Source organism: Ciconia boyciana, chromosome 8, assembly GCF_034638445.1.
Source record: "Ciconia boyciana chromosome 8, ASM3463844v1, whole genome shotgun sequence".
Lineage (NCBI taxonomy): Eukaryota > Metazoa > Chordata > Aves > Ciconiiformes > Ciconiidae > Ciconia > Ciconia boyciana.
The window spans coordinates 30,489,420-30,508,190 of NC_132941.1; the positions used below are offsets into that span (position 1 = coordinate 30,489,420).

General features: G+C 38.4%; 1 protein-coding gene across 1 annotated transcript in view; it reads right to left on the reverse strand.

Moving 5' to 3' along the window:
* Nucleotides 1-631: 631 nt before the first annotated feature.
* MYPN (myopalladin) overlaps nucleotides 632-18,771 on the reverse strand; it is a 49,971-nt gene continuing 31,831 nt past the window's right edge. The window contains exons 12-19 of the mRNA XM_072870370.1: nucleotides 10,848-11,069; nucleotides 10,156-10,305; nucleotides 9,148-9,227; nucleotides 8,501-8,627; nucleotides 6,755-6,962; nucleotides 5,889-6,054; nucleotides 2,893-3,026; nucleotides 632-801 (exon numbers count right to left, since the gene is read on the reverse strand). Coding sequence (XP_072726471.1) covers nucleotides 632-801; nucleotides 2,893-3,026; nucleotides 5,889-6,054; nucleotides 6,755-6,962; nucleotides 8,501-8,627; nucleotides 9,148-9,227; nucleotides 10,156-10,305; nucleotides 10,848-11,069 — 1,257 coding nt within the window. The remainder of the gene's footprint in view (nucleotides 802-2,892; nucleotides 3,027-5,888; nucleotides 6,055-6,754; nucleotides 6,963-8,500; nucleotides 8,628-9,147; nucleotides 9,228-10,155; nucleotides 10,306-10,847; nucleotides 11,070-18,771) is intronic.

The window sequence follows — 18,771 nt, forward strand, 5'->3', positions numbered from 1 at the left end:
ATGAGTACACAGTTCATGGAGTACACACACACACAAATATAAATATATAGGGTATACAACTGTACCTACATGAAATGCTATATTTATCTACTCTTGAGTTCAAAAATTCTAAGATTATCTGGCATAATAATATAAAAATGAGTTACATCTTTTCCCTTTAACTTGTGCTTTGTGATTATCTGGCATGTTTCTTTAGAATTACATTCAAAGTCATGTTGTTTACCCTCATTCAGGATTGTTGTTATTGTAATGTCAATGTTTTCACTAGCAGTATTCCAGCTAAACATCATCAATCCTTAACATGGCTTGCTACAGTACAGTAGCTTTAATTCAAGCAGTAAAAGTGGTATTGGCTTTTAAGTGCTGAAACCTATGTTTACTATGTAATTCTTAGCAAACTACACAGTACTGAATTTATTGCACAACACTCCATACCACAATTATCCTGCAATAAAATAATATGCAAAAGTCTTGTATGATATGTTACTTGCAACATTTGCAGCAGCAGTACACTTAATTACAAACAAGTTGCCTGTAAACCTTGAGCATCTTGACTTGTACCTCTTTCCCCCCCCCCCCCACAGTTCTAGTATCTCTGCAGGTGTAACTGGAACAATTGTTTGTTTATTTTTCAAAGTTCTTCACTCTCCACCACCTTTTGGGTTGGGGATGAAAACAGCATAGGGCTTTCAGTAGTTGGGAAGGCAGAAAAAATGTCGAGTCCTTGACCGGTAAGGTTTGCATACCGGCTGCCACCGGGTCGAAGCTTTATTGGTTGTGGAATTTGACGGTGCCACTGAGCTGAGGCAACAGAAACAGAATAGGCTGTATAAACCTCTAATTAAGTTAGCAATGAAACAACAGAAATCAATGCACACAAGTGAAAAGTTGCTTCTGACATGCTTGAAGAGAGCAGAGCATTGTTGTTCCCTGGTTTAGGGTCTGTTCCTTCAAATATTATCATGTATGTAGTTTCTATGTTGAGTATTTTTATTGAAGTCTACAGGTGGAATTCCATCCCTGTTCAATTCAATGGCAACGTTTACATGGATTTCACGTAGTTCAGAATTTAATCATTTAATCTTCGGAGCCTTCTCCAAAGCTCTTGCAATCAAAACTACTAACATACCATAGCATGAACAGAGATGAACGAACTGGACATGGCTCTGATTTTGTACTACTTTTCTTTCTGATTTTTTTTGGTGGTACTTAATTTCAAAGTAATAATATAGGGAATTTTTTTAAAGAATTGATTACAATTTTTATTTCCCTCTACTACTTACAACTAGTAATGCATGTTTCCTAGATTTCTTTAAAGATACTGAAAGAAATGTAATCCAAAGACACTTATTCAGTAATTTAAAAGTAACATTCAACATGTTCCCACATGAACAAATACCATTACAATTTTGTAAGAATATTTAGCTATTATATAATACTTAACAGTTGTAATTCTTAAAACACTTCAGAAAGGGGAAATTGATATTATCTTTCCTGGTATTTATCTATACAAAACATCCAAGTCTGCACCCAAACTGAACAAACATATCTGTCAGCAATTAAAATGAAAGGGTAGAAGTTCTGTCTACAATACTCTGAGAACATCTTAGTGTGGGAGACCTACAACCTACATGGTAAGCATTGATAGGAAATGGTCATTATCTTTCCATGCTGAATTTTGACCCTGTCTATCTGGAAATATTTGAAAAAGAGCCTCCTTTTTTCTTGCAGCCCCCATTTGTTTCTATTTGAACAATACAGTCATTATTTACTGTGCTTCTTTCTTTACACATGGAATTGCAAACATCAGACCACACTTTCAATCCCCCAACCCCATCCATTCAAAATAGCACAAAGAAAAATGGTTTCTGACACTCCCTTTGGTGTGTAAGACTTACAGAGTCTTTAGAAAATATGGTTGGAATCAGGAAGTGTTTCTTACTTTCCATCTTTTTCCTGTTTGTACCTTGAATCCTTTATATGAAAATTTAATTTATGTCTTGCAACATTTAGATACCTAAGGAATTATTTTTCATTTTATGTGACGTTTTTTGAATCAGACTCTCACCAGCCCTCTCTTGAACATTGCATTACTATTGTCTATATCCCCACAAGGTGGCGGAAAACTGACAGAGATGCACTGGTGCCTTGTGGTTACCCCCGATGCTTAAGTGGGTTTTTTTTAAAAATGAGAAATATAAGGTTGAAAACGTGTTTTTCTTCCTTTGGGGGTATGGCTATAATCCAATAGTTTGTGGAATTTTTTTTTTCTGTTTTATTATGCTGCTTAAGTGATCAAAGTACTCTCTTGCTCTAGATAAATTGTCTTAACTATTACATCTTGCATAGATACAGAGTACTTAAATGATGTGCTGTAGTTCTTGAACTGGGCTGGGGCCTTCCAAGTGCTAGACAAACATATTAGATGCAAACTAGCCTCCATTAATTAGGCATAGTTTGCATCATACATGCTCCATAGAAGAAGGGGTCTACTTTCTTGTGTGCAATTTATTGTTCCATCTCAGGTCAGGGCTGTAGCACAGGCATGTGTCAGAGGGAACAGAGCTAAGTTTCAACTTGAATACATGTTTATTATATGCTTATGTGTCTAGGGAATTTGAAAGGTGGAAAACGGGAGTAGAGAATACTGTGCAAAACTCCTCCTGTTTTTTCTCTTTACCTGCCTTTAAAGTGATGCAGGAGAGCTAATTTGGCCATTTAACTGTATCGTTATACCTCCTCCTGGTGGCCATATTAAGCTGTGGCCATGCTGTGACACTGATTTCTCATCCACGTCAAAACCAGCAATTTATGGACTAAGAACTAGGGAAGGCCTGGGACCAGTCAAAGGAAATAAATTCTGATTTGTTTTATTTATTAGCCAATACCTACCATATATGTCAAGTCTAGCAGTACAAGAGACAATACCAGCTTCATTTTTTGCAGACAAAGTATACCAGCCAGCATCTGCTTTCTTGGCAGGTTGAATCAGGAGGCAGACGTACCCTGTTGTATCTTGATGCATGCTGGGAAACAAATGTTTTGGAATTAGTATTTCTCAAGAGCATATTAACTTCGAGATTTTACAACATGTACATTAAATATGAAATAGGTAAGTTATAACTTCTATTCTCAAAGAGGTAGCAGTCCAAGACATTTATAGTTGTCGTGGTTTAGCTTCTGTTGGCAACTGGGCACCACACAGCCACTCACTCACCCTCCCCCTCAGTGGGATGAGGGAGAGAATCTGAAGAGCAAAAGTAAGAAAATTCATGGGCTGAGATAAGAACAGTTTAATAATTGAAATAAAATATAATAATAATAATAATAATATTGTAATGAAAAGGAAAACAATGAGAGAGAGAGAGGAACAAAACCCAAAGAAAAACAACAAAAAAAACAAGTGATGCAACCGCTCACCACCCGCTGACCAATGCCCAGCCAGTCCCTGAGCAGCGATTGCTGGCCCCCGGCCAACTCCCCCCAGTTTATATACTGAGCATGACGTCATATGGTATGGAATATTCCTTTGGTCAGTTGGGGTCAGCTGTCCTGGCTGTGCCCCCTCCCAGCTTCTTGTGCACCTGGCAGAGCATGGGAAGCTGAAAAGTCCTTGACTGGTGTAAGCATTACTTAGCAACAACTAAAACATCAGTGTGTTATCAACATTATTCTCATCCTAAATCCAAAACACAGCACTATATTAGCTACGAGGAAGAAAATTAACTCCATCCCAGCTGAAACCAGGACAATAGTCAATAGATTTGCTTTCAGTATGGCCTCAACCAATAATCAGAGTAGCTGAAAGCTGTTCTTGCTCCTCTCTGTGCAAAGCCATGGTGTGACACTGTGTCCTGAATTGTTGCTCTGCATGTGTTAATATTGGTATTGTTTATTGAATTCCAGTGAACTAAACCCATGCAAAGCTGCTGCACGGTCATATTGTATTTTTTCCTACTTCAGAACCTGGAAGCATAATACAACAAAATCCCAAGAACATTTGTCCAAAGTTGTGATATTTTTCACAACAGTAACCAGAGCAAGTCAGAGACTTTCTTATGACACCCTTTTCTGTGAGAAAATGCCTCAGTGGCAAAATCTTAGATTCATTTGGCCAACACTCTAGAAGAAACCTGCTTTGTTATTCCCTCCTCTTCCTTTGCTCTTCAGTGCTCCAAGACTTTCTGGCTGCAACTTCCAGGAAAAACTATTCAGTAGTATACTGGAGAACTGAGGCTCCTCTGCTCTCTAGGCTTTGGTTGGTCCTTTTTATCAACCCAAGTGTTTCCCTCATTATAAAGGAAGAGGTGGGAAATGAGCACATCAGAATACTTGAAGTTGCAGGAAGTTCTGAAATTTGAGATTTTGTTTCCTTATGAACTGGAATGAAACATCAAACCACAGAATTTCAGGTCAAGAGGACATTCTGTGCTTCCGACAGCTGTAATAAAAAAGGAAACATTCACCCTTTGCTGCCTGCGCTGCATAATTTGCCTTATGCTGAGGGCATAGTAGTGTAGAAGCTCATGCATGTCCATATCATGATACAAAAAAGGTCTCTCGGCTTCAGGCAGGAAGACAATAGCAAGGCAAGATAGGAACAAACAAGGATAATGCTGCCCATTGCTCATGTGGATCTGTGCAGAACCATTCAAAGCCTTGGGGGCAGGCAGTCTGGTCATGACTGGCTGATATAGCAGAGGTGTTACAAGCCTGATGTTAGCTCCTGGCATTGTGAGGTGTGAGAGTTTTCCCTTACTCATTCTTCCACTGAGCTGAAGAAAAAACTTGTTTTCTAAGCTTCTGTGAAACAACTGGAAATGAGGCATTTTAGGACAGTTGTTCATTTTACATTAACTAGAGTGTTTGCATGTGTATAACCATATTTCCTATGAAAGTACCAGTACTTGAAATAAATCCTTGAGTAATCTGCCTAGAGGCAGAGGAATAAAGACTACAGGCTATAGAAGATCAGAGTAAGGTGGCCTTTTTGGAGGGGGACAGCAGTCTCTGAGTGGGGACAAGGAGACCACTGAAAGATTTTTTCAAGTAAGCTTTCCCTCATGATAGGTGTGCATACATAACAAGTGCTGCTGCGAAGCCAGTTTTCTTTACAGATAGCCTGCAGAGTATGCATGTGAAAATGTAGTACTTCTTGAAGTTGATCTCAGAGATGCAACAACTGCATCAAATCATTAGTTGGAGCCAAGTGAAATAAAATATTAAAAATCAGATTTATGCTGAAGTAGAAACCTTTAAAAAATAATGAAAGCAATTAATTTCTCATTAATTATAGCCAGGCACATTATTTCATCAGATTTTCTTCTGCAAAACCTAAAAGGTAGGGATGCATTTGAATGGAAGAGCTGAACCTGAACACTGTTGTATTTTGTAGGCATGGATCAAAGTCTTTGCCTATGTTTGTGACCAAACTTTGTCATCAGCCTCTGTATATGATATGCTAAACTCTATTATCCTGTGCTGTGGGGCGTTCAAAACCATGTTGTAACTGTCCTGAGTTTGAATTCATCCATAGTTAGAACTAAACTGAGGAAAAAATAGTTTAGAGAGAGAGTAAGGTGCTAAAATGCATTAAAATACCATATCATAGTATCTTTGATAAGAAGATGCATATGCTGTATCAGGCCTATGGACTGAAAGTTCTATCACCACTCTCTGAAGCAGTGGCATGTTATGCTCCATGCCTTTATTCTGAACCAAGGAAATACCTATTGTTCACCTCACAGTGAAGCCAGCTTTTTAAAACTTTATGTGGGTGAAATAAGTTGTTTTAAGAAGAACACCACCTGTACTTATCACCCAGGTTTTCATGGAAGCAATTGGTCCAGCCATGAGAAACTCCAAGCATGGATACGATGGTACAGTACCTCATCCTCTCTCTGTTTGATGGGATGGTCTCATTATCCTTCTTCCAGTAAAATATGGGGGGTGGCATTCCCACAACTCTGCACTCCAATCTGACGGGGTACCCTTCAGGAACACCACAGTTCTGAAGCTTCTCCAAAAACATGGGGGCTTTTTTTACTTCCTTTGCTGGAAAAAGAAAAAGAATTATTGAACAGGTGTTTTATTCTTTGTTTTGCTTTGACCAGTATGGAAGAACATGACCAAAAATTATTCTTGTGATATCAAAATAGGTTGTGAATTTTTAATGGGGTATTGGAAGGAAAGTGAAATGCCATGACATAGCCTCTGTAAGGGAACATAAAGAAAATAATAGGCAGAACTGATGTTCATATAAGGTTGTGTGCATATCTAATGGGTCTAAACATGCTACCATTGCAGAAAATTAATGCCAGATCTATGAATTTCAATATGTCACATCTACTAAGGCTTTATTAAAGAACAGTATTCAGATTTGTATTTTTCTGTTTAAAAACATTTTTAAACTAATAAAATTGGGCCTGAAATCTAGGATACCTTAACATATTATGAATTCAAACCCTAAGTATTTTCTGGGGAGAAAATTAAGAATGTCATTTTGCCAAGACAAGAGAGGTAAAGTGATGATGAGACAGAATTCTTACAGCCCTCTGTTAATAACAAGAGTGCACCTATCGACTGAGCACCAGGTCCCTTTCCCTCCATCAGATGAGTTTTATAGCTGTTGAGCTCTCCTACTATCAGTGGATTAACTATTTATTTATACTTGTCTGTAGGGAAACTAAGGTAAGCTTGAAGAAGTGCGTACAAATAACTTCAACATTGTGACTAGTTTTTCGGTGATTCTTACCTACAACAGTGAGCTCCAGACTAAACGAATTTTGTCCTGTTTTATTAGTGGCAAGGCAAGTATAAGTTCCAGCATCATTTTGTGAGAGAGGATCAATAAGCAGAGAGTGAACTCCAGTCTCTCTGACCAGCATCTTGTGGCTGCCATCTGGTAGCACAGGTTTGCCATTCAGAAGCCACGTCAGGTCTGGAGTTGGTAACCCGCTCACCTAACAGACAGCGAAACAGCTAGAGACAAATGTCAAACTGACAAATAGATTTTAGTAAATTAATAGGTAAGCCTTTTTTCAGCCTTCATCTGAATGATGTCAGTCTAGAACAGAAAGATTTTTTTTTAACTTCTCAGCTTCTGTTTTTCTGCTGATTAGTTCCAAAAGGGAGAAAAACAGAAAACAAACAAGCAACAAAATCCCAAGAGAAACAAATACATGAAATGTCTACATTTTTCTTAGTCAGAAGGGAAGAAACTTGGTTATATATCAGATTCACAAAAAACTCCTAGTAGTCTGCTAGTTTTCTTTTTTTTTAGTGCTGAGTATAACTCAAAACCTTGGATCTAAACCTCTACAGAGTTTAATAGAGATGAAAAAGAGTTCTATACAAATGACTTTGTATTTCATAAAATTTGATGAAGAATGATATAGTTCTTTGTAGCTGTTAAAATGATATGCTTTAGAAACTATAGATTATTTTTAGAAATATTATTAGACTGTATTATAGTCTTAAAGATCTTTCCAATAGATTGAAGTACTTACTCATGTCTAAAATATTGCTTTCCAAACAATATTCTACAAATCAGAGAAAGAGGAAAGTGGAACTTGCCTGAACGAGGACTGCTGTCTTCCAGGTTTGTGCAATGCCAGACATGCTTTAAGGCTTCACAAGCTCTGCCAGGATAGCAGAGCTAAGAATAACCAAATTCTCTGGCATGCTCCCTAGTAAACTTTACATCGTAAATTAGGTAGTAATGAATCTCGTTCATCTTCAGGGCATTAACTTCTGCTTCAGAGCTTCTACCCTCTTCAGGGTAGGAGACGTTCTGGAGCATGGAAGAAGTCAGTCTCAGCACTACCACCTTTGCTGTGCTACTGGGACATAGCAGGACTACCAAAATATGTTGGAGCAGATGAGTTTCTTAAAGCTATTCAATAACAGGATGTTCACTGTGTGTACTCTAACCTCTGACAACTCTCTCATGTGGGGATTTGAATCTGTAAATGGGGATGTTTCTGCATTTGTGCATGCTGGGGAGGCATAAAATGAACTGGGCTCTGTTCCCTCTTTTCAGGGAGTATTAATCTTCAGTAATTCAGTCCAATACAATGGGAACATTTATTTGAACAGAATACAACATGCTGAATCCTCTCTTTCTCACGGTTTTGTGCTATTCTGGATTATGTTCAAGAATCTGATAATGGAGCAGAAGGACCTGTCATTCCCAGATGAACTTCTGGAGTTTGGACTGGTAAAGGACACAGTGAACATATGTAGTAATTTAAACAACCTTGTAAGTGAGCCTTTTGTTTCTGGGAGTGTGTTTTCTGTGGTGTTCATTCCATGTGGCATGTGTTGAAAAGAAATCCCCTGAATCAGCTCAGAGACAATGGCAATAAGAAATAATTTTTTAAATGAAGCATTAAAACTTTAACAGAAAGTGTTCATGCATGCAATAAAGAACATGAAAACACCTAGTAATATATATACAGAGGTAGGGAAAGTGAGAATGAACAGAGGAAACAGTTAATACCTTGCAATCCAACCTACAAAGTCGCCCTTCGTGTGCTACCATGTCACCTGGAGCCTGTAGAAAGTATGGCCTGAAAAAGCGTTCTTGAACTGTCTCTTTGTCTCCTTCTGGCACCCGAGGTCGTGTTCTGCAACACAAAAATTGCATGTATATGTTTAGAAGTCAAACTTTTTTTCCCTAATGCTTAATAAAAGGAAGAAATTGTGCAAAAGGATGAACAGATAGCTTGAGTTAAATAAAAGGGCAGAAAGAAATGGACTGATTGTAATTTAATACTTGCATATTTTCCATTTATAAAGATTATCAAATTAACTATATTGTGTAGTATTGTTGGATTCCCAAGCTGTCCCTCACTTCTTTTTGCTTTTTTGGCTGAATTTCATCTTGCTAATTCATCCCTTGCCTTTAACTCCACTGCAACAGGTAAATGAAATAATACTTTACACTTAAACTTCCCTGTATTTGAATATGACCTTCAAAAATATTACATTCTAGAAGTAACCTGCTGGGAGGGAACTGCTGCTCTTATTTCCATTTTATGGTTGAGAACTGAAGTACAGAGCACATCGAAGTACGGTAGCTAGTTATTTTGAATGCCTTCAGTAAGAAGCATAAAGAGGGTCTGAAGGACTTGTCTTTCCTTTTACCTGTGAGGCTGAATTGTTGATACTCGGCCCCGAACAGGGATACTCTGAACCATCAGGTGGCCTGAACAACTGATTCTCCCCTGCAAATCACAATGGGAACAGAATTAATAGTTGGTTAATAGTTCATTTCATTTTAAAGTATAAATATTTAACATTTACAATGCATTAGTATTTATTTTTATAAAGCAACTGAACTATAGTGTAAATATTACTTTTTCAAAGCAAATGCTATTAGCATGCGGTGGAGTGCAGTTGAGGCAGCACTTTCTTTGTGTGTCTAGAGGAGCGTGTTTCTCAGACTCTTCAAGGCTGTGGCAATGCATTTAGCACTGGTGCTATGTAAACCAGTTTAAGCAGTGTCTGTCCCTGCTTGTTCATTCCTGCCACTGTGTCTCCACATGTACTGTCTGCTAGTACCTTTGTACTAGCATACTTGTTTATGTAGCCACACAGAAACTGAAAAGTAGTTGGGCTGAAATATAATTCAGTAAAAAGGAAAAATTTAAACTGGAAAATGTTGCCTGATCTACTTGAGTGTACTGCTAAATAAACAGCTAAGCTAGCACATAGGGTGAAGGAGAATGGTATTAGGGGATGAGACTATTTGCAGATCCATATCTTTGCATCCTAGATAAAGAATAATTGTGTTTGGTAACACTTCCAAATTTGATGTAGCTTTTTGTTTTCCCTTGCTCTATTCTTTCTACCTGAAATATCATGTCTGTCTTGTCACCACGTCTCAAAAGGTATCTATCAGCAACAGAGGGGGGGTGTCAGAAGATAGGGCAGGAGTTACTAATCTGAAAAAATGTCCTTAATGATTGTGACTGGGATGTGTAAGAATAGGGGAATAGTTTAATCAGTTTCCTCTCCTATCCTCTGAAGCATCTGATTTTTGGTACAGTAACCACTCAATGTCAGACTAGGTGGCCCAATCTGTGTTCCTATTAACATATATTAGAAAAAGATGAAACAAGGATTTTTGTAGAGGAAAATAAAACACCTTACTTGTGGGTTTGCAGCCATAATCGTATAGTTGCCATCATCATCATTAGTAGAAGCTTCAATATGTAAAGAACATGTTCCATCTCCTTCTCTGTTCATTTTGAAATGCGAGTTTTTCTTTGAAATTTGCTTGCCATCCTTGAACCAGTATACCTGTAGTGATCAGACCCCCCCCCCCAGTGACTTAACACTTGCTCTGTAGTGGAATAGTGACTAGAAAAAATGTAGATAAGAACATGACATAAGTTGACCAATCACTAGTAAAAATTTTAGAATATAATAAAATTTGCAGGTCAGTTACAGAGTGAAATAGAATGATTTCAGGTTGAACTCAGAGCGCTGCATATCTCCTTTACATAGCTGGGCCTGTCAAGTTATCTTTTCTTGGCTGTAGACACATTACTGGTTATCTCAGATCAGTTCTCATCTTTCTGAGAAGTTAATTTTTGGGGGGTTTATGAAGTTCTGTTTCTCTTGGAGTCAAGTGTTTGTGAGGCAGTCCATACAGTACATCAAGGCCTGATACATGCTCAGGAGCAGATATTCGTATTTTAGAAAGTGGGGGGGAAATAATTTGTTTTAGAGCTCTCTCCACAAAGGCATGTTCTTAGGAGTGAGACTTTGCAGAAGGGTGTATGGAAAATAGCGGGTAGTTTATTTTTATTCCTTTACCACTAACAGTGAGAATGACCTACCTTAGGAACAGGTATTCCAACTATTTTGCAAGTGAATGTAATAGGAGATCCTTCCATTACCCGAAAATGCTTGAGTCTCTTATCAAAGATTGGTGCTATGTATTTGCCTGTAGGGATTTCCTCGTGTTGGACTTCATCGTCTGATTCATCCACTGGAGTACGTTCAAGGCGAAATTCTATTTCGTTCATCAGCCTCTGCTCAAAGCTTGAAATCCTGTATTCCTGCAGAGTGAGAGAGCCATGATTCTGAACAAGACGAGTCGTGTTCTGTGGTATTTGCAGTCATTTGTGCTTTTAGACTAATTCTAAAATGAGTGAAAATAAAAAAGCCTACATAAACTAGGACATATTGAAACAGTCTGAATTAGCTCTGCAGACACAGATTCTCACTGCATCTTAAGTTTGCAGAATGTAACTAATGAAACTGAGTTTTTTCAAAGGTAGCTAAAAAATCAAACATGTAATTCCTCTAAGTCCCTATGAAAAAACTGTACTCCTGCACACTGTTGATCAAAAAAGATCATTAAAATATACCAAATATTTGAGGATTTTGTGTTCAAATATTAGTCTCCTGCTAATTGTAGAAATGAATATTGCTATGTATTTCAATTCACAATTAAATAAGGAAAACTGTACCTACTAAAAGGCAAAGCTAGGAAGAAAGTGAAATCTTTTCAGAGTAATTTACCTTCAAGTTAAAACTTGACCAGATTTCTAGCTGGTGTAACTGAGAAAGCAAAACATCACATTTAAATCCTTAGAAGATTAAACAAATGATGCAAGAAAACGAGTGTATTCCTACATAAATGACCATTTCCAGATAGTTTGATGTGATTAAGAGCCTCCTCCTAATCCCCTGAAGTCAATTAGAAATATCTCGTTACTTAGCTGTTTTGCATGAGGATGTCTCTTGTCTAGACCAAGACGCATTTGACCAAATGCCTCTTGCTGTGACACGTGAAGCTTCAGACTAACAGCCAGCTCCAGTTTTTGACACCAAACCAATGTTTATCCTGGGCATGGTAGAGCACTACAGATACACCTGAATGGACTTTTCTGGTCGCAGATGCTGCCTAGCTACACTAACATAGCTGCAAGAATATCTTGCTTAAGCCATTATGAACTATCTTGTGGGGAAGCTTGTATTACCGTATGCAGGCCTACAGCAGTAACTGAATCAGTTTGCTCAGGCCTGGATATATACAGTTTGTAAGTCCAGAGCTTGCATTCCTGCTTCTATTGAAGGGCACTGACATCTCAGAGAGCAGGCTCATGTTTTATTCTACTTCTGTGGCAAGCCTGGATCTTCAGAATCTCGCTTTAATCTGTCAGATAGTGCTATTACAATGGGTTTTGTTGCTTTGGGCCCCTCAGTACAAGACGGGCCCCTCAAGCTTTGGGCTCCTCAGTGCAAGAAGGACATTGAGTTGCTGGAGCATGTCCAGAGAAGGGCAGCGAAGCTGGTGAAGGATCTAGAGCACAAGTCTTATGAGGGCGGCTTGAGGGAACTGGGATTGTTTAGTCTGGAGAAGCGGAAGCTGAGGGGAGACCTTATTGCTTTCTACAACTACTTGAAAGGAGGTTGTAGTGAGGTGGGGGTCGGTCTCTTCTCCCAAGTAACTAGCAATAGGACGAGAGGAAATGGCTTCAAGTTGCATCAGGAGAGGTTTAGACTGGATATTAGGAAAAATTGCTTTACTGAAAGGGTGGTCAAGCATTGGAACAGGCTGCCCATAGAGGTGATGGAGTCACCATCCCCGGAGGAATTCAGAAAATGTGTAGATGTGGAACTTTGGGACATGGTTTAGTAGGCAGGGAGGTATTGGGTTGACGGTTGGACTAGGTAATCTTAGAGGTCTTTTCCAACCTTAATGATTCTATGATTCTATGATTTGTTATAGGAAGGAAATGACCTGTGGCTTGGAAGAGAAATACTTGAGCAATTCCAAAAGTGCAATTCTCATTTTAAAAATAGAATTTTAGAAACTGGTGAATAGTAAATAAGGACGTAGCCTATCCTTAGATATATTCCATTTGCTGAAAAAACAAGGTTCAGAAAATGCATCTTGTCTGAAATCTTCTAGAAAGTTAATTAAAGAACCAGCAAAGATCCCAAATCACTGGGACTTACATCTCTGATCATTTAGCCATTCCATCATACTGCTGATTATGCTCTTGACCAGTAGCTCCCAAATAGTAAGGAGCAAAGATGGGAAGGAAGCACAAAATTTTAGCTGACAAAGTCTTCTGATTTCTTCAGGAGACCAAGGAGACAGAATCAGCCAAAGGTTGAGAGGTTACAGGGGAGTTTTGAGGAGACAGGGATCTGCGAGACTTGGGGGTGAGAGGAGGAAAACGTGGCAGCCACAAAGTAGAAAAAGTTGGAAATGGCCATGGTGGAATAAATGCCCTGGTAATATCTGATTTTGATACTGTAATGGTAGCTGTTGTATATTGGTCTCTTCATCTAAAATCTTTTTTTGGGGGGTTGCTGTAAGATCAGCTCTAGTAAAGATTAGCTGTGGTAGGAAAAGGCAGATAGCTCAGAGTAGGGAGGAAAGGACTTCGATGAATGAACTCTCTTTACTGGAAACGGAGTCGTCCTTCCACTCCTCCCTTCTTCCCTGATGCTGCAGGGCTGTTCCTTCCACAGAGCTTTGGAGCAGTGCTGATAATTACAAGGTAACAGGAGTGTTCACAGGGAGCTTAGATTGCTGAGTCCCCCGTTCAGGATACCTTCCGTACCTTTAACACTTTTCCTCCACTCTGACAGGTACAGCCTGCTCTCTGATACTTTCTTCAAATGTACCACTGCGAGTACAGCTTTGCCAAGCAGGAGTTTTTGAGCTTGCAGGTCTGTAGAAGTGTGTGAGACATGCGCCAAAGGGTGGGAGCCAGCCACTAGATGGTATCATCCACTTTCTTAGCTGGCTTTGTTTGCTCTGTCGGCTGGCCAACAGCTGGTGATCAGCAAACAGCCTTATAAAGTTTCATCTTGTTGAGCTTTTTTTCTTTCACACAGCATGTCTCAACAAATCACTTTAGTAGATCAAATTCGAATCTCAGTTAAGCCAGTTTAAAACTGGAAATTCTCTGATTTCTGACCAACTAAAGCTATTATTTTTCCCTTCGAATGGCGAGAGCTGATTATAGTGTTCTAAGGGAAAGTTAAGCAATCAGTCTTTTACCCTTGATACTGACAAAAAGCCTGTGTATTTTTAGGAATGAAGAATCAAGTAAAAATCAGGGAGTGACTACTATGTTTTGAGCAGCAGCCATGTCACCAGAATGGCCTGCAGTCATATCTTGGTCCTAAAGTCTCCCGTAAATTAAGGAATTCATATCTAAATACTTTGTTGCCAGCAATGTACTGAAGAACATATTTGAAGTTTTGCTTTTCTTCCATTTCTTTGAGAGCTTTAAGAGTTTCCTTCATGTTGTTTAGGTAGTTCTTGACAGCAGAGAGCAAAAGCTGTGGCAAAAAAATTGCACCTAGTGAGAAAGTATTACCTTGAGTCTCTGAATTTTCCAGTAGGACCTGAAGATACTATACATAATTCTTCTAAGAATGAAATTGTTTTCAGGGATTTCATGTGCTGTGTGGCGTTTGGAAATGTGGAAGCTAATTAAGGATTAATTAAGCTAGGGGTCATGTCTTTCCCTCCTTCCCTTTCTATCATCTAATGATTTGTCACATGAATGAAGGCCAGGGCAATATAGCAAGTATGGTACAGAGAGCCTAATTTCTGCCTGTTTAAACGTGTTACTGTTTATTGTGTAATGACCCTCTCAAAAATTATGTAATTATTTCTGGATATTGATTATATGACAGCATAATTATGAAGCTAAATACATTGTTTTGCATACATGTTTCTCATTTATCATATTTGAGCACTTTTGAGCTCTCTTATTCCCTTTATAAAGATAAGCCATTTTTCAAGTGTTATGTATGTTTAGAGGGCAACAGGGTTGATGGACAGAGTAGGCGAAGTGACTTACAAATTGGTTATCTCAAAAGCTAGACACAGTAAGTCTGTGAAGAATTTTTACTCTGAGAGGGCAACTCTGAACTCGGATTAGAATAAAATGAGTGGGGATGAAAAGTGTTAAGACTTCTTAGAGTCAGATAGCAACTGAAAGCAGTAGTCTAGACTAAAAATTGGAAGAGAGCTTTTGGAAGAGCCAACATCTTTTATTTGTTAAGTGCAACATAATAAAGAACAAGGGAAGAAAAAATAAGGGGCCTGCATCTGCTCCCACATGCAAAACCATTCAATCTGCGTAATCTGGAAGTCAGCAGATCAGTTATTTACTGCCCTGTGAACCTTACCAACAGTTAACATAATTCGTTTATGGCAGTACATAAATCTGCCCCTGGACTATCTTAGTTGTATACAGTCTTCAACTTTATTAAGCTGCATGCATGTCTCATTAGACCTACAAAGCGTGAATGTGATGACTTTTTTCAGAATGATGTAACTAATCCCTAGATCAAATTTTTCTTTAGTTCAATTTTCTGGTGACTGTGTCAAAAGCAGGTTTTGGAAATGAAAATTGCTAATGGCAAGAATAATGTCTTAAATTAAAAAGGCAGTATTGTACTTTTATACTTTTAATACATCCTCAACTGTATAATCGAAGATTGGGGAATCATTGCTTGGTCCCTGAAGTGAGTTTTTCATCATATGGTGTTCTCTAGCAGAGGGAAGTAATGGGGCTAGGAAGACATTACCATTAAACTTTCAAGGCATGACTTTAATGAGTAAGGTATTGACTCCAGAACAAAATGCTACAGAGTGGAGTTAAGAGGCAATGAATACTGCAAGCTAATGGGTGAGTCTAGTATTGTTTATAGAGAGTTGAGTTTAGTCAGCAATTTTTCATACTGATTTGTTTTTCAGATTCTTTACTGTCCAAAAGAAGTTGTGGTATGTAATAAGAAATTAATAATATAGGGTGCTGTAGCCATGATAGCTTACAGATGAAACCAAACAATGCTGATAGAGACAGTTAACATCTTTTATTACCTCTACTCCAAAGGTACAGGTTTGTCTTAAGTTTTCTAACCAACTAACAGAAATTAAACTTAGAGCAATTATTTTCTAACTGTAATTAACCTAATGTTTCTTGCCTGTGTTTTAGATCTGAAAAAGTTTTCTGTGAACACAGCGTATCATTTTTTTTCCTGACTGATGTGCCGAAGATACTAACTTCTTACAAAATTTACTTCATTAAGAAATATGGGCAGTTCTTCCTTTTCAGCTTGCAGTACAAAATATGATAGGAATGCATTTCATGGGGCCACTTTGAAGTTAGTCATGGACAGGTTTTCTTTGACATTTCTTGAGTGCATGTGACTCTGGATGTATATGCACACACAGAAAAAGGTATAAAATAAAAGGAACAGTTTTTTGCATATTGCTGCAGTATCAAGACTGAGCTATCATTACTGACAGCTGCTTCTCTGCCCACGGAAGCCACAAGAGTCATTGTGTTTCCATGCTAATGCAACAGTCTCTGGCTAGGAAACGTGCAGGCTGACTGCATGTGTTTGGATTGGTCATTTTAAGGAGTTATATTCAAAAATACGTTTTAAATTAGAAAATATTGAAGTTAGGGTTCCCACAGCCCCAAAGTGTTGCCTGTATGTTGTGCTCATACTTCAGTCTTTGTCTTTCTAAATGTGTTGTTTAGTGTGCATATATATGCTTATATAAATTTACACACAAACCAACAAGACTAAGTTAACATTGCTGTGAAAATGTTAACGCCATCATACATAGACTGAAGGTGTTATACTAAACTTCCTATAAAGAACAGGAATCTCTGAAATAAGTGGAAATACACAGTTGTATAGAGAATATAATCTTGGAGTTTTTTGCTTGTTTGGTAGATTTTCTTCTAGAATTAGCAAGAACAGAAAATAGTTGTTCATATGGCTTTCTGAAGAACTGTTTTTATCACATAAGCCATAAAGCTATTTCTGAATGTGATTACATAAATGGAGCAGGGCAAAGTGTTTGTGGTTGTGGTTCAGACAAGTATTTCATAAAGTGTCACACAAAGAACAAGTCAATGTGATCACTGGGTACAATGTTAAAACTAGGCTGTAGTTCAGCATACTGAGGAGACTAAGGGAAAGAGTGCAAAGATTCAAGCTCTGGTTTTGGGTCAAAAATGTGGGTTTCCAGCTGCTTTTTGGCAACTTTCCTGGAACATGAAATTTTTACAGACAGGAATTCACACACTAGTTTAATATAGTAGCCAGATGTTTGAAATTGTGCTATCTCCCAGCTAGAAAACTATAAAATTCAAGCTCCTATCTAGAGGTGTACATGTTCTGTACAAATTAGAATATATATATTACATATATATTATCATTGTATCTAATTATCTATATCTATATATGCTGAGTAGACTGCAACTTTTGAAACCTGGATATTTCACTTACATGCATTAGCATAAGGGGAGTAGGCAGTGGTGGTTGCATTAATGTTGTCAGGGTATAAGGCAGAAGGGTAAAAGACTGTTAAAACTGGCCAGAGCAAAGCCAGGAAATGTGCTGCTGAATGTGTTAAGCAGTTCTGTACCATTTTTCTCTAATCACTAGTAGGACCTTGTAAGTGAGCTGTGCGGCATTATTGCCACAGAGACGTGTAGTGTATTCAGTATATACTGACAACGTAGCTGAACCAGTTTAGTTGCCAGCTTGTGCTAGCAGCAGCATTCCCTTGCTTCCCTCCCTGCTCATATTCATATGCTCCCACACGTCCCTCCTGCCATCACTGGCGGCCATCCGATCCCACAGTGAGCTGTTCTGCAGGAACGAGCTAGAAGAAAGTTAACTCAAAAGGAAAAAAAAAGTCAGACAAGTGCTAGTGGGAATTTGGGGCAGGTGAAGAAGTGAAATGCAACTTCTCTTCTGGGGAGTTGCTAGCCTTTGCACTGCCTTGGCAATATTGTTGTAGGGTGCTCCTGGATGGTTGTAATTTGACTGGTATGGCAAACAAAACCTTCTCTCAATGCAAGAATTGTTGAAGGTACAGATTCACATCATTTTGTCTCTGTGATCGATCTATTTGGCCCCATCACCATCATTTTTTGAGCATCTGACAGAAGGCACCCTTCAGGGCAGGACTATTACCTGCATTTTACATATGAGAAATTGAGGCCTAAAGAAGCTAAGAGACCTGTTAAAGTAACATAGAAAGTCTGTGACAGAGCAGGTAGTTGGATCATGTTCTTCGAGATCTTGAGTCAAGTAATCTAGCTCCTGGGCCATTCTGCTACCTGTGAACCTTTTTGGGAAACAGGGGAATTGCATAGACTGTAGTAACTCCTGTAAGTTTTTAAGCACCTTTGTGTGTGAATATGAGTTCTAAAGTTCTGGATCTATTGAAGTTAAAACCCATCTTGCTGTTGACTTTAGCAGGATTCAGATCTTAGTGAAAATACATGCTTACAGTTAATAGAAGCTTGTAGTGTCAAAATATTCTGACGTTAGCATAGTAACCCATGGAAATTACCACAAATAGAAAGGCTCTAAGAGCTTTATTTGAATGTTGATTCCCATATACTGTATAAAAACATAATTCTGTTTGCCACTCATTGCCAACTCCAGACAAATTTCCCAATTTAATCCCAGTTTTGAAACTTTTATTAGACTGGCTTTTTGGCAGAGTTATTCTAAATCCAGTTAACACTTTATCTAAGAAACTGGCATATATTGTATCTCACTGTCTGTTTCCAAGCTGTAACACTTCCTTGGCTTCAATGTCTAATCTAGGCTACTCTGACTGAAATCTTCTGTTTAGTTTGGATTCTCTCTCTCCCCTTCTCCCTCTCTCCTTCAGCGGTGGGAATCAAAAAACAACAGATCCAATGTGCATGCTTTTCTTCACTTATCATGTCCCATGGAGAGGTA